This window comes from Strix uralensis, chromosome 5, assembly GCF_047716275.1.
Source record: "Strix uralensis isolate ZFMK-TIS-50842 chromosome 5, bStrUra1, whole genome shotgun sequence".
NCBI classification, from domain to species: domain Eukaryota; kingdom Metazoa; phylum Chordata; class Aves; order Strigiformes; family Strigidae; genus Strix; species Strix uralensis.
In genome coordinates, this window is record NC_133976.1 from 56557306 (window position 1) to 56583419 (window position 26114).

The following is a 26114-nucleotide window of genomic DNA, read 5'->3' on the forward strand; positions in this document are numbered from 1 at the left end:
GGAAGAAGCTAGGAACAGAGTTTGGGTTCCCTGAATCTTAAAAACCATCCTTTTCACATAATCTAGACTATGCTACTCTTACACTCTTATGCTCTGGCTAGTGTTTCTTTCTTGACAGAAGAAATATTTTTCAAACAGTTTCATGCACTTAGCTCGACTGTGTGAAGTAGAGGATAGTCTTCATGGATAGACCACTTTTTTCCAAAGTTATTAATGAACCTTCATTGTTACAGACTGGATCTCAGCCAGCTGCTTAGTGATTAAAGTTTAATTGCATGATGATTAGTTTTCATTAGGAAGCAATTAGCATTTAACAGCAGTCTCGGATTGCTAAAGCTATGGGTGAGCATAAGTGGCTTGAGCCATGTTGAGAAGGTATGTAGCTGGAGATGTGGCTGCAAAGTTGTTTGGGGAATATGGGGATGGGAATTTTGGTGTTAGTTGACCTCAACAGCTCATTCCTACTGCAGCGTTGAGCCAGGAGGAGAGATAGAAGCAGGAAATGCAGCAAATGGCCAAAACAGCACAGCCTGGACATGGACATGCCTGTGGATTAGTCCTCATGTAGGGAGTTTTCAAAAATAATCGTCTTCCTCAAAAGGGCCCTTTGAAATTCCAAGTTGCTCTCACTGTAATGCTGGTTTTGATAGTCTTATCCCCTTCCTTGCCACAATAAAAACTTTTTTTCAGAATCCCCCCCTGAACTTGATGAAATTCCCATTTTTACTATGAGAGTATCCTTGATTTCTTTGTGCCATGGTGGGGTAAATTAGAGGAAAGATGAGTGCAGGGCAAGGGCTGAGGGAAGTGAAATAGATGAGTTAGTAAGTGGAATAAGATGAAGGTAGGGAGAGGTAGGAATACAGCAAAAGGTGAAGGCTCCTTTGCTGTTAAAGGTGCAAAAGAGTGAAGAGTGTCCCTTTTAAACCCCTTCTGCTCTACTGAGGAGTCTGTTGTGAAGATGAAATATGGTGGTAATTTCATCTACGCTAAGTTAGGGCTTTTAGAAGCCATTCTTCTCCCCCCCACCTCCCCTTCTGCCAGCACTACTGCTTTGTGACTGAACCAGGTCAGGTAGCTGATCTGGCCAGCAAATTCTGCCCACCCTCTTCCTGTCCCCCTCATTTTTGTGAAGCTAATTTTTTGGCTGAACCAGCTTTCTTGACTCTTAGTGTCCATACTGATACAGGGAAATGCCCAGGTAGGGATAGGAGGGGGCAGCAGGTTGTACAAGTACAAACTGATGTCTTAAAATGGTCTGGAAGTGAGTGGACTGGTCAAGACCATGCCTTCAGATAGGTTTTTCCAGAATGATATTACTAATTACACAAACTAGTAAATTCAGTAAAAGGTACATTTTAATATTTGTCTAAGGTGGTTTTCAAATGTATATAGCTTTGCAGCATTTATTACTGATGTCAAGTGCAACCATCTAGTTGTCTAGACATATGAAAATGTAGGAGGGTTTCATTACTGTTATTATTTCTATGATCTAGAAGCAGTAGGGACTGGATGCTTCCTCCCCTCCTCTGGCCTAATTTGCCACCTGGAGTAACCTAAAGCAGGCATTTCTCTTCAATTAAAAGGACTAAAATAGCTGCAGTTTCTTTTGAGAAATTCTAGCCGTGCTCAGGGTGTGACTTCAATCATGTAGATCTACTTAAGTTGTCTTCAAACTTGCTGAACTGTTGCTAAGAGTAGACATAACAGCAATAGGACTTTGGTGTAAAAATACCAACCCTACTCAAGACACAAAGACTGTGGTGAGTGGCAAAGTCCAGGGCTCTGCATGCTGCAGCTGCACTGTTTGTCAGTACCTGAGCTACCAGTGGTAAAAATAGATTGCGTTTGTCTTCTTGAGGTCTGGCTGCACAACCGATTGTAGCATAAATATGCTTACCTCTTATCTCAATCAATTGTTGTCTGTCCTAAGCTTTCCTTCTGTTTGAGAAAACACTAAAGCTTGATGTTAAAAACTGTGCGGTCTTTACAGTGATTTTTTTTTTTTTCTATTTCTCCTTGCATGTTTTCTTTTGATTTATGCTTAGGTCCCTTAGTTCTAACTCAGCTGTATGTTTGTCTTTTTCTCATGGCTTATCATTTCATAAAATGTCGTGTCGGTGGTGCTTTGCACTATACTGCTGTTAATTGCAGCTTTTCTTGCACCTCTGAATCCTTTATTCTTAGTGAGAACTCTCACTTGCTAAGTTTCAGAAAGTTATTGATGTCCAGCTTCATAAAAGACTTGCTAGTAAGGGAGGGGGAAAAAGGAGGAGGGTGTCCTGGCATGAATCTCTGAAATGGGGACTTTCTCTAAAGGACACTGCTGCTCAATGTGAAACTTAAAGGAAGAAAAAAGAAGGGGCAGTGGGGATGAGAAGGAAAGGCAACTTCATGTACTTCAGGTTTAAGAGTTGTGAACTTTTCAGACTTTGTGCCTGTGCTGTCAAAAATTCTCTACATGGCTTTTGACAAGTCATTTAATTATTCTGTAAAGTAGGCTTTAAAACCACTTATTTTGTGACCATTAAGACAAATTTGTAGGGTGCTTTGAAAATTGAAAGTACAGTATGTGTTTAAATTGTCAGATGTTCTTAATTAAATGGGAAGATTAGGGAGCTGATACAAGGTTGCATGTTTTAGTTGCATAGATGTAATGGGAGGAAGGTAAGTTTGTTCATCTATTGTTTAGTCAGGTCCACAGAAGATAATAAAAATATTTTGTCATGTGTTCATCTGGTGTTAGCTTTCTCTTTTCTTGTAGAAGGTTAAAATGCTGAAGATCCTAATGTGAATCTACTGATACCATATGTAAATTAATTATTATATTTAATTGTTAAGTGTTTTCTCGGGGAATAACTCTTCAAGTTAAATTCAATCACTAAAATTTCAAGGTTGACACAATGCATAACCAATGCTTTCCAGAAAACCAACAAATTTTTTTAGATGTTAATTTTAGGAAATTGTTTAGGTTAGATTAGAAAAAAATCCAGTACCCACATTATAGGTACATAAAACTGTTTTATGAGGTCTTAATGCAGTCTTAACTTCTACACTTAAATTTAATTATTCCTCCTTTGAAGTGTCACACATTATCATTGGAGAGAATAAGGTTCTTTAGTGATGCCACATGGTACTATTCCTCTGAGCAGACAGAAATCTGTAGAGGCAGTTCCTGGGGAACAGGAGTTTTGAATAGTTACCAATAAATTCAGTTTTCTGGACAAATAGCTTCAAGGGTAATGCCAAAAGCAGAATTTTCCATTCTGAGTCTCAAGCTGTCTAACAAAGATGACTTTACTGCTGACTTACTCTTCTGCTTTTGGGCTAGAGCCTTCAGAAGATGGAGGAATAAGAAGTGAGAAGAGGGTGTGCCTGTCTAAAATAAATTAAAAACCAAACAAAAATGCCTGTATCCTTCAATTTCTGCCTCAGGTGAAAAAAGTTTGAAACTTCTCTTTGATCTTGCACACTGACTTATTTCTAATAGTCTATGGTTCATACCAGTCCTTCTTATCTTACTATAGATAAATCTAGATTTATAAAAAGTGAAGCTGTGGTTTGCAAATAGATTCATAGTACTATTGCCTTTACCGTGATTCAGCAGTGTTCTGAGCTTGAAAGATCTTGATTAGGTTTTTTCCCTTCAGATCTGGGGAGAACCACACAGCTCTTTAATCCTTAGATGGAGGAAGCTCTTCCCCTAGAACAACATTAAGCCTGTCCTTTAAGGAAACTACTGACACTGCCTCAGCTGCTTTGTAATATCCAGCTGGAATGCCATCCGGCCTTGGACTTCTGCTGCTATTTATATTTGCTGCCGCTTCTAAACTGCTGCTAGCTCATATGAAATTTTTCTGTGTTGTGTGTCTCTGGCAAGGCTACTGACCCTAGATATTTTTGAATAAATGCAGTTTAGAATTCATGAAAAGTAGCTATTATTGTAATGGGCAGTTTAAGCAGCACATATATCATTATGGTTTGTAGGTTTTTTCCTGATGATTATTGAATAGTGAAATAACATATTCCTCTTTAAACCCATTCAGATTTTTGGCCAGCCAGCGTTATTTTACATAGAGCACCGTCTCTGTATCTGAAGTAATTTCATCAATGTGTGTTACTAATTAGTTTTCCTCAGCTCTGATTGACTATTTATTGCTGTAGTTCATGAGCTTGTATCTTCCTTTCAATTTTTTTTTTTTAACACTGATGTGCTACTTGACAGCTTATCACTAAAGAGAGATGTACTGACTCGCAGGCACTTCTCCTTCCCCAAGCATTGCACCTTTACCTCTTCTCTTGGATTAATTTCACCTGCTGCTGTTGCTCATCTTTGGCTGCTTTTCCTGGGTGGTAGCAACAGCCACTAGTGACCTCAGGAACACTTGTGTGCACTTTATGGCTCTGCCACCAGCTACTGCTTCAGTAGCCTTCTGGAAGACCTGTCGTCTTCTCATCGTTCTCTCTTTAACCATACTGAGTAGTATTTTTATTTGCTACCCTTCTTCTAGAGAGACAAGTTGTTCATTTTCCAGTAAGATGCGCACTGTATCTTTTTCACCTATCCTTGCTTGCAGTGGAATATATTTTGACTGTGCAATAGGAGTGTCTCTTTAGACCTTAATTTAAGAATTGGTATTGTTACTAATGAGTAAGTGTCCATTTGGAATACGTTACAAACATTTTTTCTAAACTGTCATTTTTGCATACCTATTTCTTTCACATTCATCTGCCAGTTTCCTCTTTTCCTATGCCTCAAACATAAGTTACTCATCATTATTTTACCTGCTTTCATCCTGCTGCTTTTTCTTTTAGTTCCAAGAACTTATGATCTCCTTCCAATCAGTGCATCCTGGCTAATTTTATAATTTCCTGAATAAAGCGCCTCACTTTCAAAACCCTGCACATTTACCTTTGTTTTCCTTCATGGATTTCTTCAAAGCCCCTCTTGTCTGGGATTTCTGATGAACAATTGGATATGCTTAGCCTGCTGCTGCGATGGACTCTGCCCAACGATGCTGGCTCAGTCACACCATTCCTATTTCATCCCTTTGCATCCACCAATGCTTTGTTCTGTATTACTGAAGTGTCTTGCACAGTGGGGCTCTGTTTATGACAAGGGCTTGCACAGATTATTACAAATAATGACAAATGGTTTATTTCTGTCCAGTGTTACAAGCCTTTGAGTTGTTGGCAGGGTTGGATTTGTGCTGCACCCTTTTTCCTGCCAGGTTGCATAGGTATTTAATACCTTGTCAAAATCTTTTCCGTTTACAGTTTGCCTTGCTCAAAAGCACTTCTGTATTTTTAAGCCTTTACAAAGGTTTTGTTTCTGTTGAATGCACTGCCACTAATAACAGTCATTGTGTCCTTAATGAACTAGACCTTTTTTCTTTGAGCCTTTTAGTAAATTCCAAGCATCATCTCTTTTTTTCTTTCCCCTAGAGAAAAACTGGTTCCATCATGCAGTTTGCCTCTTGAAAACAAATTCCTTGAGTTTATTGCATTTTCTTATTTACATCAGTTTTTTCCTTTTTTTATGTCACTTCAGTCACTGATATTCAAAAGTATTGCTTTATAGGGGAGAGCTTTTGGTAATTTATTTAATTTATCCAAAATCTCTTCTTTTATGGTGGTTATGTTGCTTTACTGTTGTTTTATACTGCACTCGGTAGACCTTGTGCTAAATAGAAATTCACCATATATTTGGATTTTTCCTGTAATCCCAAAATGGTTGGGAAAGAAATCTAGCACGGGCAGAAAATCTAACTGGAGTAAATGCTCTGTCTTGCTGACTATGCTGTTCCCACAACTCTATGTCCTTATCACATAATCACTGCTTGAAAATTTGAATTTCTTTATCCTCTTTTAAGTTCGCTCTTCTATCTTTCAGACCTTTTCGTAACTAAATTGCACTTATTGTTGCACATTTAATTCCCCAAATGAATAGTCAAGATAACATAAACTGTGTAATTTTTTCTGCTAGACTTGCATACTTTAGCAAATTCAAATCCCTATACTTATAAGTGGTTGTCTGAAATGTTTCTCTCATTCAAGGTGGCTCGTTGTCATCAAGGGAAACAAGATTTATGCATTTCTTGTGTTCTTGGACTTGGTAGTCTACGTATTATTTTAATACTTCCTTTAAAATATGAAATGGCTACAAAGGTGTGTACTTAGCCTGTTAAATTTGAAATTAAACATGCTCTTTCATTGCCACTTAAAGTTACTCTTTTTGTTAATTTTGCTAGATCTGTCTTAGTTAACCATCAGTTTACTCTTAAAGTATCTAACCTCTATTCTGGTTCAGTTATGCCTGGTCCTTATTTCATTTGCGTTTTTTTCTCCTTCCATTGTTTAAGACCTGTGGAGGGTTCATCCTCCTCCATGACTTTTTCTCAGCTTTTCACCAGTCTCATCTCCTAGAGTATGTGCATGCACATTTAAGCCTTTGATCGCTCCATTAAGTGAATGAAACAGGCTAGTATGGAGTAGTGAACATGAATTTATCTCTTAGATCAAATTTCAACCCTTTTATATGGTGTTACAATTTAGCTCAGCCTTCCTGTTAGGGAGGTAAGACTGAAAAGTCTTAAACTTGTAACCTAACAGTACAGTTTCTGGGTGCCTACATTCTTTTTAATAATCATGGGGGTTTTTTTGTTGTTCATTGTGGAATTTCACAATCAAATCTTTTGGTCTACAAAAGAACTGCCATTCCAGGCGGGTGCAAAAGTATGTTTTGCTGTGGTGTCCTGTCTCCAACAGTATCCAGGAGCAGTTATCTTCAGACGTGTAGTAAACCAGGCATCTACAGGGTGCTGCTTGCATATTTTTCTCCCTCCTTTCAGCAGTCACAGCTTTAGAGTAGTCTCTTTCACATCGCTGTGTTTAACAGGCAGTGGCATACCTATCCTGGATGAATTTGTCTAATCTGTTTTTGAACTCTTATCTTTTGGCCAGTGCAGCATTCTTTGGCAATGACATTTAGAGTTTAATAATTACTTGTTGTGTGGAAAAAAGTGGATTTCTTTTAAATTTAAACCTGTTATTTGTTCTTCCTTCTTCCAGATGGCTAAGAGTCATTCCCTTATGCACACCGTATTTGATTCTGTAGATCTCAATCCCACTTCAGTTACCTTCTTTGCAAAATACTTAGGCTTTTCTCATATGGAAGCTCTTTACATTTCTAATTATCGCTGTGATATGTCTACTTTTTAAATTAGCTGTTGTATTCCTTTATTAATAGGGTGACCAGAACCACCACAATATTGAGATGTCAGGATACTACAAGCGTAACAGATAGATGTAATGAAAATTTGGGTTTCATTATTGATTTCTTCTCCTGATAACTTTTTACGTTCTAGCTGTCTCTTTTTTTGTGGTTGCAGGGACTGCATGATGTTTCTGTCCAGGATGTCTACTAACACATTTCCCATGAGTAGTAAAAGCTAATTTAGTCTGTCATCATGTATATGTATAGGTGAAAATATTTTCCCCATGTGTATCACTTTGCACTTAACATTAATTTTCATCTCCATTTTATTATATAGTTATCCAGCTCTTTACCATCCGTTTGAGATCTGACTACCTTGGGTGGTTTTACAAACTTCACAAGTTTTCACACCTTATTGTTCCCCCCCCATTTTGAGAGTATAAATACAGTTGTATAACCAAAGTGTCTGCATAGGACCTTAGAAAATTTTGCTGGCAAATCATTCCTTGTCAAAACTAACCATTTACTTCTGTTCTTCTTACTTTCTCTTTTTCCTTCAAGTTGAGAGAAATAGAATGCTCTGTTCTTCTTTCAAGTGCTTCTCTTGTGCTTTAATCAGTTTTGTATGTAGAGTAGGATTTCCCTTTTTTAAGACATTTTTCAGTTCTTGTATTTCTTCTGGTGGTTTTTTTTTATGCCATCCATTTTGAGCTGCAGCTTCCCTTTGTGCTTCAGCAGCCCGTGCAGCACTGCAGTTCTGACTTTTTACTGTGTTTCCTAATGCAGCTTTATTAGTATAGCATCTTCCAGATCACTGATTTGTCTGCTGAAATCTTGGAATCTAAATTTGTCCTTAGTTTCTTGACTTGAAGATAGCTGCCGAGTTTTACTTCAGTGACTATTTTTCCTTTATTATTACATGATTTGCTTGCTACAGGAGCATATCATCACTGACAAGAGATACCTTTTAATAATGAACATTTAAAGGGGTTTTATCTTTTCAGTTCCGGGGTTCATTTTTCTGATATTCTGTGCCTGGTTTTTGGAGAACTTAAATTGTTTGACAAGAAATGGAAACTAGTAATTCTGTGTCCTTCAATACCGGTTGTTATCTCTAGCCCCAGTCACATAAGCAGATTTTTTCATTAACCAGTATCTGCACATCGGAGTGAAAGTGCTGTTTTCCTCTCCTGTTTCCTAAAAATGTCTGCCTACCCTGCTCTTTTTTCATCTCAATCCCTTTTTGCAGCAGTCTCCGAAAATCACTTATTCCTTTCTCCTATACCAAACAGTACAATTTTTTTTTAATTTTTTTTTTTTCTTAGTTTTCCTCATAGCTTATTGGAGTAAGTTGTCTCTCTGCATTCTGCTTTCCAGGAAAGAGAATGCGGCTGCCTGCTGCTTCTGTTGCCCTTTCGCCTGGATATTAAATCTGACCCTCTGCCTAGCCTGCCAACTGTTTAATCAGAAATAGTCAGAAGGCCCTCCTTCCTAATATTGCAGCTGACTCTGAAATCCTCATTATCTTACATCTGCATTTGTGCAGTGCAATTATACAGAAGCAATTATTTTCCTAAAAGCTTATAATTTAAACAGATGAAGGAGAGAATATGAAAAATGCATATAACATGTAAAGTGAAGACTTGTACCTGTATAATTAATGCCACATATATTTCATTCTTTTCTTGCTTTTCTTTTTTAGTAACCTTCAGTTGTTGCTTTCCATTTTATTCTGTTTATGCATTCTTGACACTGGTATGCAAGAAGGGGAAAAACAAGGAGATACCTAGAAAGCAAAGCAAAGGGAAATATGAAGAAAACAGAGCAAGGGAAAAACTGGTGCTTGGAAGAGAGGAAGTTAGAATGAGACCTGAGTGTGGGGTGCAGGTGAGCAAACTGAAAGAAGCAACTGATCAGCAAGAAAAGACTCTTTAGATTATAGACAGTAGAAAATATGATACAGTTGCATCTGTTGTGAATGCCCTTGCTTAAACTGCTTTGGTAATTGTTCCACAAGAAAGATAGTGGAGGAATCATCTGAAAACACTTTACAGTAGTGTTAGGCAGAAGCAATTAATTTCTGCTTCTAAGCAGCTGTTCCTGCTGCTGCCCATATATATTCTACATATATTCTATATATTGGAAAGGCTGGTCTGGCAGCTCCCGTCCTCCCACCAGCAAAACCCTGTCCACTGTGGGATTCCAGTACTCTTAGTCAAAGATATTATCTCTGTCAGTGCAGAGCTAAAGAGAAAACTTAAGGTGTGTGTTTTAATTGAGCAGCATGGGTCACTTCTTTTCACAAGCCAAAGAGCTTGTGCTTGGTTGGGAGAAAGGTAGGTAGCTCAGGACATGTTTATGTAACTACGTGGAGTTGGGTACAAATCTGAGGGAGACAAAAAAAGGTACCCAGAACCCTCACCCCTATTTATTACATTTAAAGCAGTGTGCTGTCAAAAGAGTTTACTCTTGTAGTAGTGAAGGAATACAAATTGCGGGGGGGGGGGGGGGGGGGAACCTTAAATAAAAGAAATCTAGCTAGTGGATGGTTTAGTATTTTGAATAAATCAGACAAGTTCTGCTGCTGCTGTGGTAGCTGTCCCCCAACTGTTCACACTTCCAGGTTGGGTGTTACTTCATTTTGGTAGACAGAGAATGATGAGCTGTAGCCAGGAAGAAATGGGCTGCTAATAGCATGGAGAGGTAGAGACAATGTATCTGGCTTTAATGCTATTGATAATTTAGTTCAAGGGATGGAGTGTCTCTTCTAAATGGCACTTTTCAGTCTCTCCAGCCTATTCTAAGTGAGATATATGTGCCTTGTGGCTAGAGATGAATTGTGGAGATAGGACCTCTGAATCAATCTTCACTGTGTGTTCTTTTTCTTTTTTTTTACCTTGAGGTTTTTTTTTCCTTTTTTTTCTTCTTTTTTTTTCTTTTTTAATTTAAGCCAGGAGTTGATTAGATGCCTGGCAATGATTACTATCCATTGGCACCTCCCATTGGGAGCACAGTCCAAGTACCAGCCTTCAGCTCTTTCAAGCAGGGGAGGTTAAGCAGGCTGCTTACTGAGCAAAAGGAATTTCTCTTCCCATGAGAGCTTGAGTGCTGTTTCCCTGGCTAAGAATGCTATAATTCCTTTACAAGTGACAAGCAGGCTGCTACCATCTGCTGGTGAATGGCTGCAGGATGGTGGAGTTTGGGTGAAAATTTGCTCATGGACCACAGAGAACGATTAGTGATCATTAAGCCCAATTCCCACATTTCCTGTATGAAGCTTCGTGATTTTATTTTGGTTTTAGAATGTTTTCTAGTTGTAGCGTACATCTTTTATTTTCTTTTTGTTTTGAAACAAATACATAAGATGAGGGTTCTAACCAAAGCCAGGAAAAGTACCAGCAGAAACGATACATCTTTTTATCTTTTAAAGCACAGCAGCGATGTCTTGCAAAAGAAGACTGACACCATCCAGAAATTTTTTAATCACTTCGTTCTGTCTTTCTGGAAACACCTGGGTATATTTGGAAACCACGTGGCATTACATTATGATAGTCTTTTTCAAAGATTGATAGTCTCGTAAGTTGCTTTAGAACCATACAGCTTTGTAGGGTGGCAGCTTTGTTCAGTCACTCTGTGGTGTGTCAAGAACTTGAAAGAAAGGAGTAGTTATTGTGTATGTGGTTCCCCCAGCTTCCCCTGAAAGAAGCAGATGGTCGGGGGTCCCAGGAGGTAGAAGAAATGGGGCCATTAGACTGTCAGTGGCTTGTGAAAAGCAGGAGCATCTGCCAGAATGGAGACTTATTCAGCAGCAGGGGAGCCAGCAGCAGCAGATGATCTCTGCCTTGAGCAGTCAATGGTATAGTAGTCCACTGGGGAATTGCTGTTGTGGGCATAACTGCAGGTAACCCTGGTAATAATCTAGTTGGTCTGGCAGGCTAAAAAAGTGGGAAATGATGGCTTGATGCTCATGCTTTGGCATCTTATACCTACTTTTCCTGTCTAATCATTCCTAACTACAACCGATTTGAAATATTCCATACCCATTCTCAGCTGAGTGCTACAGGCACACTTAAAATTCGTCAAAATGCCTGTCATGTTTCTGCTGCAAGTTTCAGAATAGCAAGATGAACCATGCTAGATGCAGTAAAGAATAAGTTCAAAGACTAAACTAACATTTGGAAAAGTTTTAAAAATTTTGCTAGGGGTTGTCTTGTTTTCAGTTGTATTGCACAGCACACTCTTTTAGTGTTAAAAAATATTTTACACAGCTACAGTTTAATCTCTGCTGCTGTAGTTCTTATGCTCTTACTGACTGCTGTGTACAGGACACAATGTTCCAGGGAAGAATGACCTCTTCTGTTGCTACAGTGTGATGGTACTTCAAAGACGAGATAGGGAGGACAGAATGCCTCTGAGGAACAAAACTAGAAATTCCTATCTGTGTTCAAAAAGAATAGTCAATTTGGGTTCTGTCCTGTTAGAATAATTAATCTCAGTCAGCCACATCTAAAAGCAAGAATAAAGCATACAGGTAAAGAACTGTGGTTCAGAACTCCTCAAGCTGCACTTTGTGAATACTTGACATAGGTGAATCTGGAAGTATTACCAGTACATAATATTCTTCTGGGGTTGACTTCATAGCCAGGAAAAGGCATTTTCTGTACATGAAACTTGGTTTTAGTCCCATGAGAGAGTGAATTACATTGCAGTTTGGCTAGAGGTCCATATGTTTTGGTATGCCTTTAAATATTGGTTTAGATTTTTTTTTTAATCTTATGGAAACTGGCATTGTGTTCTGACAGGCAAAAATAAGCCGCTTGAGTGTCTCTTTCTAGGCCTTGGGGACACTTCCCTTACATCACAAATACTGCAATAGTTTGTCATGATACACATTCACTGCTTAGAAGGTAGACATGATTTAATAGGGAGCGCTGAAGATCAGGCTCAGGATGTTTTGGCATAACTGAAAAGAGAAGGCAGTATTCAAGACTGCAGTTGTAGATGGCATGAGAATTGACGTCTCACAAGCTTTTCTGTTCGTTGCATCTGCTTTGATTTGAAGGGGGCCACCTGGTTTATGGCTGGAGCTAGTTTTCCTTTCATCCTAATTCAATCATTTAAATACAAACTGTAGTCATCTCTGCATAGCACAGAATAGTAGGAAGAGCAATAACTGTCAGATATTCTCAGTGGTTTTTGAAATATTGTAATCAAAACCCTGTTTACGATGCAGAGTGAGGAACTTTGCTGTGGCTGTTATCTTCGGCCACATCTATTCTGCAGACCTCCACTGCAACACGTATGTTAATCAGGGATGTGAAGAAGTGTGGTCTAGCTGATGTGGCCATCTTGGCATATGAGCCTCCCTGTATGGTAAAACCCGTGCTTTTGTCCAGTGCCAGGTGCGCTGCTGGTTTGCACACATCTCTTCTGTGTGCTGTACAGGTGTAGCTTGCTGGTAGTGTTAATAGGGCGCATGTAGTTTGACACTAGCTTTTCCAATAGGAAAAGAGGTTTTTAGATCATGTCATCATCTCTCTGTGTACAGTCAATGACCAAAGGCAACTTCTCATGGCCTGAATTCAAGGTGAATTGTACCAGTTATATGAGGCCTTAATGTGGTGGTGGTTGTGTTTGTCACCAAAACCAAAATTCCTGTGCTTAAGTATGACTCAAAAGTTATTGCAGGTCATCTTTTCTGTTTCTGCCAGTAGTCTATTTGCATTTTAATTTTTAAATAGTAGCAGTCTCTTAGCCTTCAGTGGATTCTACCAGATGTGGCTTATTTTCTTTTTAGAAGGGGAAAATGTCAAGCTGTCAGAAATGGGCTTTCATCAGAATCTTAGATTAGTTAATGAAAGTCACTTACTGTATACATTCAAGAAATAAAATTGGTGTCTGAATGAGATGCCCTATAGGCCTACTTCCTTAGGTCATTCCTTAAGTCATTCAGGATGAAGTAAATGTGTGAGTGGCTTTCATTCTGCCGCATTCACATCTGTCTGATAATATGGTTAAATACATCATTGACCGTTTGAGATAATAGGATTTAAGTAGTGAAAATTGAACGTGGTCGTCAGATGAGTCTTAACTACTTTGAAAATAAATGTATAAGCATCCTTGTAGCACTGCAAGCATCTCTTGGAGATGTGCCATTTCTGTGATGGTGAAGTATTTTCCCTTGATGGCGTCTTCTCCTGCTCCAGATCAACCTTTTTGATCACCTGTGAAAAAATGTTCAACTTGGCCCTGATCTTCTTGGACTGCTAGTGATAATGAAAATGATGTAAGCAAATACTTTTTACACTAATGGTGTCTTCTAAATCATTCTTTGTCATGCTAACTCTCATTTTGAAACTGCAGTAGATTCAAAAAAGCTCTTTTCCTCCAATTTTAACACTGATGTCATTGTCAGGTACTGAAACATGGGCCACTGAAATGGATTTAAGAAATATTTCAAGTTCTTTCTGGATGGTTGGTTAGAACATTTCATATCTCTTGCCTGGTTGGCACAGCTGAGAAGTTTGTTTGAAGGAGCTTATGTTGTTGCCTATTCAAAAGACCTTTATTTGTATGGTGTGGAAAGATTAACATTGTGATACTCGAGAATTTTGTGCTGCTATATGGGTGATAAAATTCCCAGGAAAATACAGATATTTGGAAGGATGGTTGCAGTCTTCATTGCCATTTCTTGGTTTCCGTTTCAGAAATGTTCCCATTGCCAGGAACCAGGAGCCACCTTAGGCTGCTACAACAAAGGCTGCTCCTTCCGATACCATTACCCATGTGCCATCGATGCAGGTAAGAACAAATAACATGCTAACTATATTTCATGTTTATTCAAAACATATGACACTAAATAATTCCAAGGTACTTTGCAAAATTATTCCCTCTCCATTTTTCACCTACTGTGAAGATATAGTAATACAAATGGTGAGAAATAGCATTAGATAGTGTATAGATGGAACTTCTAATGAAAAAGAATCTACTGAAAGTGCAGAAAAAGCCTGGTTTTGGGGAAGGCAGATACAGTGACTGAAATCTGGCTGCAGTATGAGAACTGACCACTCTTTTCTTGCAAAAAATAGAAACCCTTTGTTAAAAGGATGCAAGTAACCAGAAAGGTGTTTCCTCTTTCAGGGTTACATTCCTGTGGGTAGTCATAGTAATGATTTCAAGTGCAAAGTGTTTGTAGAATCCTTAGTACCACTTGGAGCATAACCTTCCTTCTCCCTCCTTAGAAGCATTTCAGTCAGTCACTTGAGTAGGTCCAGTTTTCATCATTGGACATTGCATGGTATTATCTCCAGCTATGAGCCTGGGGTTCTGAGTTAGCATTTTGTGTACGATAGTGAAAGTTTTTCACGGAGATAAACTTCATTCTTGGGTAAAAAAATCTGACCTCAGAATTAATATTGTCCCACTATTCCAATCCTCTGTAACTCATTTCTCCTGTCATACAAAACTTAGTCTGATAACAAGCAGGTAAGGATTCAAGATTACAACTCTTGACTGGCAAATAATTGCAAACTTCCTGTTTGTTATCCCACTTCCACAGCAGCCCACTTGTTTCACTACCTAATTTATGCTGGTTTTCAAATGTTACAGTATTTGAAGTAGGTATGCTCATTTCTGAATGACTGCATTGCACCTCTCACTGTGAAATCCCACCCTATTGGAGCACTGCATTTTATTCCAATAGAAATGTTTTTAATTAAATTAATATTGCAGTGGAATACTACTAGTGCCACAGTATAGATGGAGAATCCTTGATTTTACATGAAATAAGATGTTAAAGAAATATTATTCAGGCTGCAAAAATCACTCAAAAAATGCCAGAAATGAGGGTGTCCATGTAAGTCCTCAGCAGCGCTACAGGCTTGGGGAGGAGTGGCTGGAGAGCTGCCAGTCAGAGAGGGACCTGGGGGTGTTGACTGACAGCCGGCTGAACATGAGCCAGCAGTGTGCCCAGGTGGCCAAGAAGGCCAATGGCATCCTGGCTTGTATCAGAAATAGCATGGCCAGCAGGGACAGGGAAGTGATCTTACCCCTGTACTCGGCACTGGTGAGGCCACACCTCGATTGCTGTGTTCAGTACAAAAAGGACATTGAATGACTCGAGCGTGTCCAGAGAAGGGCAACGAAGCTGGTGCAGGGTCTGGAGCACATGTCGTACAAGGAGCGGCTGAGGGAACTGGGGTTGTTTAGTCTGGAGAAGAGGAGGCTGAGGGGAGACCTCATCGCCCTCTACAGCTACCTGAAAGGAGGTTGCAGAGAGCTGGGGATGAGTCTCTTTAACCAAGTAACAAGCGATAGGACAAGAGGGAATGGCCTCAAGTTGCACCAGGGAAGGTTTAGACTGGATATTAGGAAGTATTTCTTTACAGAACGGGTTGTTAGGTGTTGGAATGGGCTGCCCAGGGAGGTGGTGGAGTCCCCATCCCTGGCGGTGTTTAAGAGTCAGGCTGACATAGCGCTGAGGGATATGGTGTAGTTGGGAACTGTCAGTGTTCGGTTAATGGTTGGACTAGATGATCTTCAAGGTCCCTTCCAATCTAGATGATTCTGTAAAGTCTAATTTTGGTCTCTTAGGAATGTATCTTGTAAGATAGTAATGGCCTAATTAAAGACTGACATCTTTTTCCATAAAGCCCTACCTCAGCCTGTAGGATGAAACATGAAACATGAATTCATGAACATACATTGTCCTCACTGATTCTGTTTTTTACTTACTGCATATGATTCCATCTCAGTTCTGAAAGTAGAACTATGAAATTATCTGTGATACTCATCTCTGTCATGCCTGAGTTTTATCAACATTAACAAACTTTTTTTTTTACCGTACATTGAGAGACAGAATTTTCAGATTTGCATTCATATTGTGTTTAGTAATTTGTTTCTGGTTTGTGACCTGCCCTTTTCAATACCATAAAAAACCAAAATAAATTATAGTGAATGTTCCAGATAGTTTGGGGTAATTAATTTGAATTCTCGTGTTACTAGATACAGTATGTGGCATTTTTCATGTTCTAAATACAGGTATCAAAATTAAGATACTGTCCTTTTTCTTCAGATATATCTTTCTCATTAACTCTACTCTACTTCAGCAAACGTGGTAGGATCCTCCAGATGACAAATATAGTGAACAATCATGACTGATTCCCAAGAGCAGTTCTGTCATGTACGGAAGAGGCAGCATCCTGTCCAAAAACCAGTATATAATCATACTATTTAGTCCATAGTAAATGTAATATAATATGTCTACAATATCATATGTAGAAGTGGGCTACATTAAATTTGTCTTGACTTTGCAACCTTTGAGGCTTTTTTAGAGTAGCTTTTTGTGTTCAAGTTCCAAGGCTATGCTTACTTCATTTTCTTTTAATTTTGTTATGAGACATCACGTTGTCATGTGGCCATCTGTCAGAGTGCACCATTCCAAGCTAATTTCCCTCCTTTGAGTAATATAGCAGAAATAAATTGCAAGAGCTGCATGGAGATGGGATACCTGGACTGAGTTTTCACAAACTGGTAAAACTGGTGAATCTCTAGTTTCACTTCAGGAAGAGTGTGATCTAGTGAGAACAAAGACTTCTCTTTGTTTCTTTATACATTTTCCTTTATGTTTCTGTTTCCTTCTGTTTCTCTATACATTTTCTTCTGTTTCTCTTCAGTCTGCATGTGTCTGGTATGTTCTCCACTCTGGCTCTTCATACAAGCCACAGGCTCTTTATCAAGTTGGCCTCAGGTTCCTTTTCTCAAATTTCTTATTCCATTTCTTATCCCAGTAGGGAGAAACCCAATTTTCCCTACTCCTTTCTAACTTTTCATATGTCCAGTTTTCTAGCTGTCATTCTGGCTTCCTCCTTTCTGCTCTTACATCACCTCCTCCTCTCCTTTCTTGCTTCTGGCTCTGTTTTTCCTCTCTAGGCTTCTTACTCCCCTCTGGTTCTCCTAACTTAGCTCCTTGTCACACTTAACCCTGCTGGTCCCCATTTGTTCTTGTATATTGCCCTTCTCTGTTTCACCTTTCTGTGCCTTATCCCACTAGTTCTTAGTCTCCAGTCCCCTGGCTTAATCAGTCCTGCTTCATTCTTAGCTTCCTGCTGGCACTTATCCTTAGTTCCCGCTCATAACTTCTGCTAGCACGGGTCTCCTCATCCTGCTAGCCTCCACTCTCTCTCCAGTTCCAGATTGTCTTTCTCAGTAACATTTTCACTTCTGCTGCCTTCTGGACTAGTGCTTCCCATTTTTCAGTTTTGAAGTGGTCATCTTCTTCCTTCAGGCTGCCCAAGCCTTAGAAATGTCCCCTGACAGCTTCAGCGCTTTTTGCGTCTGGTACCTAAATCTGAGGCCAGAGGTTCATTTACAGGAAACATCTGCTCACTGCCAAACAAAAGTGTATTTGGTGGAATTTTCGAAGGACCTAGCTACTAAAATCTAAGAAGCGTCTCCTGAGGATGTGCAGACTAAAATCCCCATTCTTCTTTGAAAGAGTTGTATGTGCTGATTTTGCGGTAAGCTGGCAAAGGCATGCCTTAGCTAAAATTCAGGTCCTACTGAAAATCAGGGTGTGTTAGAGCTTTTCAGAGAAAATTTGCTGGCACGTTTAACATGGGCAGAATAACTTTTTTCCAAGAAAAGAGTTTTAAGGAAATTGTTAGGCTGCTTTAGCTGAAGTTTTCAACCAAAACAAATAAAAGAGCCCAGCTTGAAGTACATTCTCAGCATTCAAAATTTCAGCCTGATGGTATGACAGTAAAAGACCTTGTTTGCAGTTGGTTTTATCTGTGGGTGTAATCAAGCTGTCTTAATCTATAGCTGCTCTTCCAATAAATCTGTGTAAAAGAAATAAGCAAGCTATATGGAATAGGACCTGATTTTCATTTATGCCCAGGCAGAAAATGTAGGCTTCCTTGAGAAGCAAATCAAAATTCTTTTCTCTTTCCTCAGCCTGCTGCCTGCCTATAAACCCTTTTTATTGTTTATACAGTACTGCTGTCTTTCCTGTAGTGAATCAGATACAGATATTTCTCAAGTTCCTTGAGCTCTGTGGTAGTTTCATTTGAAGTCAACCATCCTGCTTTGAAGGATGGTGCCACCTTGCTTTGAGGATCTGGGGCAGATCTGTTCTGCATTCTCAGAAGTTTGTGTTGACATTTACAAGGGTTCTCAGGCTTTTGGAATATGTATGACTGGTTTTGTATCTTTGAAAAATAGAAAACACTTGCTGGAGTGGTTTTTTTGGGTATGTCGAGTCACAAACACTTGGTGTTTGACTGAGTTACTGTAGCATCCCTGGAAGAGACCATGCATTAAGTTGAGATGCAGTATGCTGCATGTCATACTCCTAGGCAGTTACACTGTGAGCTGAAGCATGTTTTTACCTTTGCATTGGTGTGGGTTAGAAGTTAATAACCTGTCAGTTACTGTGCCTCATTTGAAAGGCAGTACGGTTTTGGATAAGGTCTGGAGGGTGGAATATCTCAAAACCTGTTACTTGCCGCACTGAAGACGGGCCCTGCAGTGCGACCTGGGCTCTGGCGTCTGCGCCGATGGTTGGTTTCCAATCCCACCCTGGTGAGGAGCCAGGTTTTGCACTGCTGTTGCTAATTGGCTGCTATGCAAGGCACGTGGCTTCATAAGCTGCCAGTTCGTACATATGGATGCTTTTATATAGCCTAATTCAGCCTTCCTCTTAATCTCCTTTCATAGAAAGTAATCTTTGGCAATACAGGGTGCAAGAGAGCTGAACTCCTCTTAACCATTTGCATAAAAATCAAGATCAGTAGTGCCACTCAAGTAATTTTTATATGGAAATTACTGTGGTTAACGTTGTCTGTGTTTGGCTTTTGTCTGTCCAAATTTATGAAGAGCCTCTGATGTCTCAAGATAACTTAGTCCTAGGGACGTCTCCATGGAAACAGGATCTTTGTTTTCTGAAATTTTGTATCATCTCCCTCTGCTTGTTCCTCCCCACCTGGAGTCAGATCCTGATTGTTGCAGCACACTTGTCCCCACAACATGTATTGTAGGCAGTTTCACATACAAAAGATTTTTGACTGTAAATTAGGAAAAGACTAGCAGCAAAATAAAACAAATTTTCAGAGAACAGAAATCGTGTGTCTTCACAAGTATCATTAAAGCTGAGTAACAGGCAGAACACAGAGGGTGAGACAAAGTGTGAAGCTTACGGAAGAATAATTGCTTCTATTAAAAATGTTTTAGGTTTTCTTTGACTACTTTATGGAGAAAAATCTGTACAAACAAGGACAAGTCTCGGTTCTTTTTCCCTTTCTGCCACAATGAGTTGATCATAGCTATGTGTCTGGTGACTTCATGATGAATTGGAATCTGTGATATAAAATACTTGGAACTGCTAACAGAAATCCAGGCCAGCTTTGTAATGATGAACAATTTTTGCCTTATTGGTATTCAGCTGGTTTTCTACAGTGAGCTGATGAAATTTTTCATAGTTGTCCCTTAATAGAAACAAAAAAAATGCTATTAATTTGATCTGCTATTAGTATTTGCAACAAAAATGCCAACCTAAGTAAGAAAGTGAGCTCCATATGCAGATCAGGCATGAGGTACGAGGTTTCTGGCAGTTCTTCCTGATCCTTGTACGATCTTCCTTTCTGATGTACGAGCTAGAGAAGTGCATTCATTACCGATGTTGGGTTTCCAAGAAAGAAAAAAACTCCATCCTGTTCTAACATACTGTGTGTGTTTTTGATGATTGCTCTGTATATTTTTGATGATCGCTCTATTATGCAGTGATAATTCATGCTGTAGTCTAAATGTACAATTCCTGCCCTTATAATGAGACATTTTATTTATTTCCTGTTATTTGCTAATACTGCATTTGAAATTGTTGTCTGTGGCAGGATTAAGGGTTTTACTCCCCTTTGCTAAAGTCTCCCAAGTAACTTAGCCTATTGCATGCTGTTTCCCTTTGATTCAGGCCAGAGGCATTCATGTTGAAACATAAGTGTTTCATAGCAGAGTGGTGCTCTGCCAAAGCTTGGGTGTCTAGAAAGCTTTTCCCTCAAGCTTTAGTTGCAGTCTCCTGCTGGCTGCTAAACTCTTCCAGCAGATTGAAACAGCAGGTAGCACTGGTTATGCTACATACTTAAGAGTGTTTTAAATTAGCACATTTTATTTACCATTGTGCTTCTTTACTTGCTAGCTATTTGGGTAGGTTGGAGCAGATGGAAGGTCTTAAGCACCTTGCTGAATTCTCATGGTTTCAGTCACACTGAGGTGGTGATGGTGCTTGGTCCTACTGATATGGTGATTGTGTTTGGTCAGCCCGCCTTCGGTGCGTGAGGCAACTGGAAAGAACAGTCAGAAGTTTGTGCAGGTTGAGGGGAGGCCCTACAGTTCAGGGTGTCCAGGGGAGGCAGCTGGATTCTCTCGGAAGAGTGCTGCTTTTTCACTTGGCTTTGAAGGTGAAATATGGTGTATCCAAAAGGCACAAATGGAAGGCAGAGAGCCAGCCGGTGGTGCTCCTGGTGTGGGCATAGCACTGAAGTTGTGGGAGCTGCTGACTCGGCATCCCTTAGAGGCATAGTCTGGGAGGGAGGGTGAGAAGAGAAGCAACACTTACACTGGCAGTGCCACTAAAGAAATGCTCTTCAAATGACAGTATTGCTTAATTTGTTCCTAAATAAGCAATTCTATGTAGGTGCCCCACTTTCCATAATAGGTTTAAATCATTAATTAAACTAATTCTTAGATCATAGGAGCTTCATATATACAAATTGTGGAAGCAGATCCAAGAGCAGCATGAGTGACCTGACTACCAGACATAGTGTCAAAGTTAAACTGATCACCACGTTTTGGGATTGCAAATAAACTATCATATACACCCATACCTAGAGAGACACACCCCTTCTCCCCCTGATGTTGGCAAGGCCTTGGGGTAAGGATGAAAGGCAACTTTCCTATGAAGTATAAAGCAGGGATCATCTGTTCAAATTGGATGAATGCATCCACCTACCTTCCTTGTGCTGTAGTGAGGAAGGCTGGAATGGCTGAAGGGAGTTGGGATACAGGATTTGTAGACTTGCTGTTGTGATTCTTACTCTGTACAGAGGATCGGGGAGACCAGGGATGCTTGGACTTGGCTTAGTAATCCAGGCAACATTGTCACTTGGGGTATTTAGTAATTTTACTTGCTAAAACCTTGGGGGTGGAAGGGATGAACCTGCTAATAAGATAGTATTCCTCTAAGAGATCTTTGAATGAAAAATATGTACCTGTGAGGCAAGATTAACACGTGGTGTATTATTCAAGTTGTTTTTTATTAAAAAAGTAATAAATTGCTGTCGTCTTCTTCTCTAGATTGTTTACTAAACGAAGAGAATTTCTCAGTGAGGTGCCCCAAGCACAAGGTAAGAATCCTCTCCTGGATTAGACCTGTTTTTTGCTGCCCTCTTCTGGTGTCTAAATTTGGATTAGTAATTTTATACCTGGATAACATCTGTAGTCAGAGATGCTTTTAGATGAATTCTTCTGTGATGTGTGCTTGTGGTATATTCTGGGAACAGACATCAACTTGAGAATAATACAGAGAGTTTAAGAAGATAAACTAAGTTTTTGCCCTATCTGTTTAGTTGTTCTTTATGTCCTTGATGACTCTTTAGAAAGCCCAGCTTCATTTCCTGTCTTCTGTGATAGAATCAGTACATCGCTCACTCTTTCTCTTTGAGTGCTACACTGAAACTGGCATTGGTTTTTCTCCTTGGATTTATGGAGGATGCAAGGAGGAAGAAAAATGACTCATGAAAAAGTTTGAACCAGTTTTTGGAAACATTTAGATTACATCGTGAACTTAGTGGTACTAACTAAACTGATTCCTACTACTGAGCCTTCAATATATCTGTTTAGTTGTTCTGTAGATCTTTGACTCTTCAGGAGACCCATCATTGTTTCCAGTTTTTGGCGATGGATTCAGCATGCTGCTTCTGTTTAGGCTTTAGGCATCCTTAACTGAATGTCCCTGGAGCCTGCAAACACAGTGGTGCTAAGAGCTGGACTGCTGTTGCTCTGTCCGTATGGAAAGAGGAGACAAGGCAAACAGTACCCACTCCTGTACATATAAGCAATGTGATACAGTGCTGGGAATACCCCTCCCAGCCCATAAGGGAGGATAAATCTCTGGGAGGCTGTAGATTACCAGTCCACCAGTTTTAAATGCTCAGAAGTATCCAGAGAAATGGCCATTCTTGTGGCTGGTTGGATATAACAGGAATTATGCAAGAGTGCGGATGGCTTATGCTGGAAAGTAAATGGTAATAGGGAAGAATTGTGTTGCTTTCTAGCAGGGATTAGTCTCCATTTAGTCCTTGTCTGCAGATCTCTTCTCTGCCTAGAATTAGACTGACATCTGGTGGTCTTTTGTCTTCACAGATTATCTTTAATCTGTCTTTTGTAAACATACAAGAATTAGTCTCACGTTCCTTTCTGGATGTTCTACCACAATATGATGTATTTATGCACACTGTTTAAAATGCACTGGAAGATTCTGGGGCATTCAGGCCGTTATCCAGAACTGGCCTACTTCCATCATATAAAAGAAAATAAATTATTCTTCCCAATCGTGGAATAATGTTGAAAATGTAGAACAAGCTTAAATTGATGCTTTAATGCTACACAAACCCACAGATCTTACCGAACAAAAATGGCAAGGATGAGCTCCCCTTACTGTGGGATGCAACTACCTAAGTGCCGCCCTCTGCCCAACTTTGGATATTTGACTAAAGAGAATAGGAAGGTTACATCTTTGAAGGCTGTGTTATTTTTGCTGCCCATTGCCTGAAGTATTACAGGGAAACATAGTGTTAAAGCTTTTCATAACTGGCTTGGGTCATGGCTGCTGTATATGAGTACTTGCAGTGATGGCGCTCAAACCCTGAAACAACCATGTTACAGAATCCAGCCTCCTGGAGAAGATAACTGAGCAGGGACATTGATTTCTAAAGTAATCGGTGGGGGGGGGAACTGCCAATTAAGTTGATAAAGGTACTTCATCAGGCAATAAAATTGAAATTTTATTCAAAATATCCCACTGCAGATCATTTTCTGTGTTGCGTCGAAAATGGAAATTCAACACCATCAACCTTTCTTTGACACTGAAGTTTGTTGGCTTTTGCTTAGTAAACACATGAATCATTTGTTTGAAGTCAAGCGGAGTTTTCTTTTGCTTGGCTATTACACTGCCCTTGCCCTGTGGTTCACTGAGCATTACTGGTTTGTTCCAAATCCTTCTGCAGGGCAGAATATAGGATTACCCTTCTCCTTCCATTGTAGTGGCTGGAAAGGGGAGTTCCAGCCAGTTGCAAGGCAGGAACAGGAAGGCTGAAAACCATTGCTCTAGAATGACTGGAAAACAAATTGCATCTTTTTTTTTTTTTTTTTTTTTTTTTTGCATGATATGAACATGAGCAATTGAAAGGAAGAAAGACTTTAGATTAGAGCATTTAAAACTGTGCTTTTAGGTAAGACCAGTTTAACATTAGTAGCTAATTAGTAGCTGTCTAATCCCCCATTCTTCTGTAGTTAATGGGTGAAAGAACTAACTTTATAAATCTGCTAACCCTGAGTAAGTCCCCCAGGATAGTGCCTCTTATCCTTTCTTCAGTCCATGCCTCACATCAGTAAATACACCTCATCATAATAAGTGGCTCCTGGAGAGCAGAGGTGCTTCTTGCATCGTTAACTGCGCTTGACACTTCTGGCATAAGCAAGCTAAGCCCAGAGGGACTGGTCCTGCCTTTCCCTGTGCTCCCCAGTGAGCTCTCCCATTTCCTTCTGTCAGCATTGATGCTTCAACCATCCATGTCCTGAATGTGCTACTTTTGCAAAATAGCAGCTTTTATCACAGGGAAAACGCTGTCTGAAAACTAATCATCTTTTGAAGGGTTAGCTTGCTCTCACAAATCCAACTAGCTGTGTGTCTGCATCTCAGCGAGTGCTGTTGCAACAGAACAGATGAGGATACCAAGGCACTGAGGATATGAAGGGAATGGGATACCTCACCTTTTGATGGCACTTTAGATTGTTTTAAGCTGTCTGTGGGGCAGTTTTAAGTGATACTTCTCAGCTTGTCTACCTTTTTGTGTTAAATTCTGTGTTTCTTAAAATTAACCAGGCTTTCATATCCCAAACTCTTTACTTTTGCAGAATTGCCTGCTTTTGTCACCAGGAAAACTCTGTCTGAAAAGCTATGTCTGGTTCCAATACTGACTTCTTTTTCTCTCTCTCACTTTCTGTATGTTCGCTTTCCCTACCCCTGTCTTCCTTTTCTCCCTCATTTTCTTTTTCCTCTTCCTTTTGGCTTGCTGGTTCGTCAGCCCCTCCTTCCTTGCTCTCTTCCCTCCTTGCAGAACAAGATGGTGAAAGGCAGCCTCAGCACAGAGCAGTCGGAGCGGGGGTGAGGGGGGAAGTGTACTCCTGGGAATGGAAATAAAAGCAAGCACAGGTGAGTTGGGGAGAGTTTCCAGTTTCCACCTGCAGCCTTCTGTGGCTCCTTACCTCCAGTGCCTTCCCCATTTCAATGAGAAATCAAAGTGCTCTTGTGTACCTTCAGAAAATTTGTAATAACTTTCTATTTTTTCCCCTGCTACCATTCTTTTCAGGCTAGTGACCACTTTTTTGTATTTCTGCAGCAGTTCCTTCTGTTTAGCAGTGAAAGGCAAAGCTTATTAGCTGTTACAGCTGCCTGATTACTCAGCTAAACCAGTGGCAGAAATCTCCTTTCATATTGCCATGGTTATGTCCATAAGGATCTGAAAGGTTTTTCTGTAAGTCTCAGAGTAGTTAATAGTAAGCTTCCATATAAATAAACAAATACATTCATCAAAGTATCTTAAATTTTGTATGTAAGGAGAAATTAATACTGATGAGTTCAAGATTATTGTAATCTTGATTCCCATTTTCTGGCAATGTACATACAAGGATAAGTAAATTAATCTTATCAAGAGCCCATTACGTTGCTTTCAGACCAGCATTTTCCTCTATTTTGCAAACAGACATGGGTGATAGAAGGTGGAACTGTATCCACAAGTGGCCACAATTTCATAAGTTTGTAATGTTCACTCTGGTCCCTCACCTCCCCTCACTCTGGATCCAGGGTGGGTTGTAGTTGGCATAAGTCAGCAGTGCTGTGGAAAGTGGCAGTTGTGCTCACACACCCCAGCTCCCCTGCTGCTCTTCCTTCCTGCCTCCTCTGTTGCCTAGTCCCAGCGTTCATACAGCCATGTGTGAACTGGTGGGGAATTCAATTTGTCTGAAGCTACATTTTGTCATGTTAGCATCTGAGCTGGGTCATTTTCCTAATCTAGTTCACTGTGTGGCTGGGCAAATATCCTGGCACAAGGAGGGAGTAGCACAGAGGTGAGAGTTGGCACCCAGGGAATGGGATGAGGTTGGGATTTCTTATTTCATTTCCACCAAGGGCATTGCCATTCAGTGGCAGCAGGAAGGTCTAAATGGTCTAATGGTCTAAATGTGTTTGGTTTCAAATTAATACTTGTTGGCACCCTTCCCCATAAACTGCAGCCCAAGAAGGTCTCTTGCCTTCATTTCACTGCTCAGTTAGATTTCTTACTCAAGCTAGTTGCATCTCTTTTTCTTGCAATCATGCAGGTAAAGTTGCTTTCATGTCTGTTCTCTGAGCTGATTATAACAATCCCCTTCCCTCACTGCTATTCCTTTGCTTCCCAAGCACCTCCCTTACCTTAAAATCTTACCTGTTTCTCAAGTTAAGTAATTTTGAAGTACTTCTAATGGTGTTTTCTGTGAAGGATGAGAGATTAATCAGAGAATTATGGTTTTTAGTGCAGTAGCAGAAGACAGGTAGTCTTCTAGTCATATAAACACTTTGTAGAATGAC

At 39.9% G+C, this 26114-nt stretch overlaps 1 protein-coding gene across 8 annotated transcripts in view; it reads left to right on the top strand.

Moving 5' to 3' along the window:
- TCF20 (transcription factor 20) overlaps positions 1 to 26114 on the top strand; it is a 132611-nt gene that overhangs the window by 101828 nt on the left and 4669 nt on the right. For 6 of the 8 annotated variants that reach the window (XM_074870998.1, XM_074871007.1, XM_074871001.1 and 3 more), the window contains 3 exons: positions 13924 to 14017; positions 21563 to 21612; positions 24574 to 24701. In XM_074870998.1, coding sequence (XP_074727099.1) covers positions 13924 to 14017; positions 21563 to 21612; positions 24574 to 24657 — 228 coding nt within the window. In that variant the 3' untranslated portion in view covers positions 24658 to 24701. The remainder of the gene's footprint in view (positions 1 to 13923; positions 14018 to 21562; positions 21613 to 24573; positions 24702 to 26114) is intronic. The other 2 variants (XM_074871004.1, XM_074871005.1) reach the window with 2 other exon arrangements.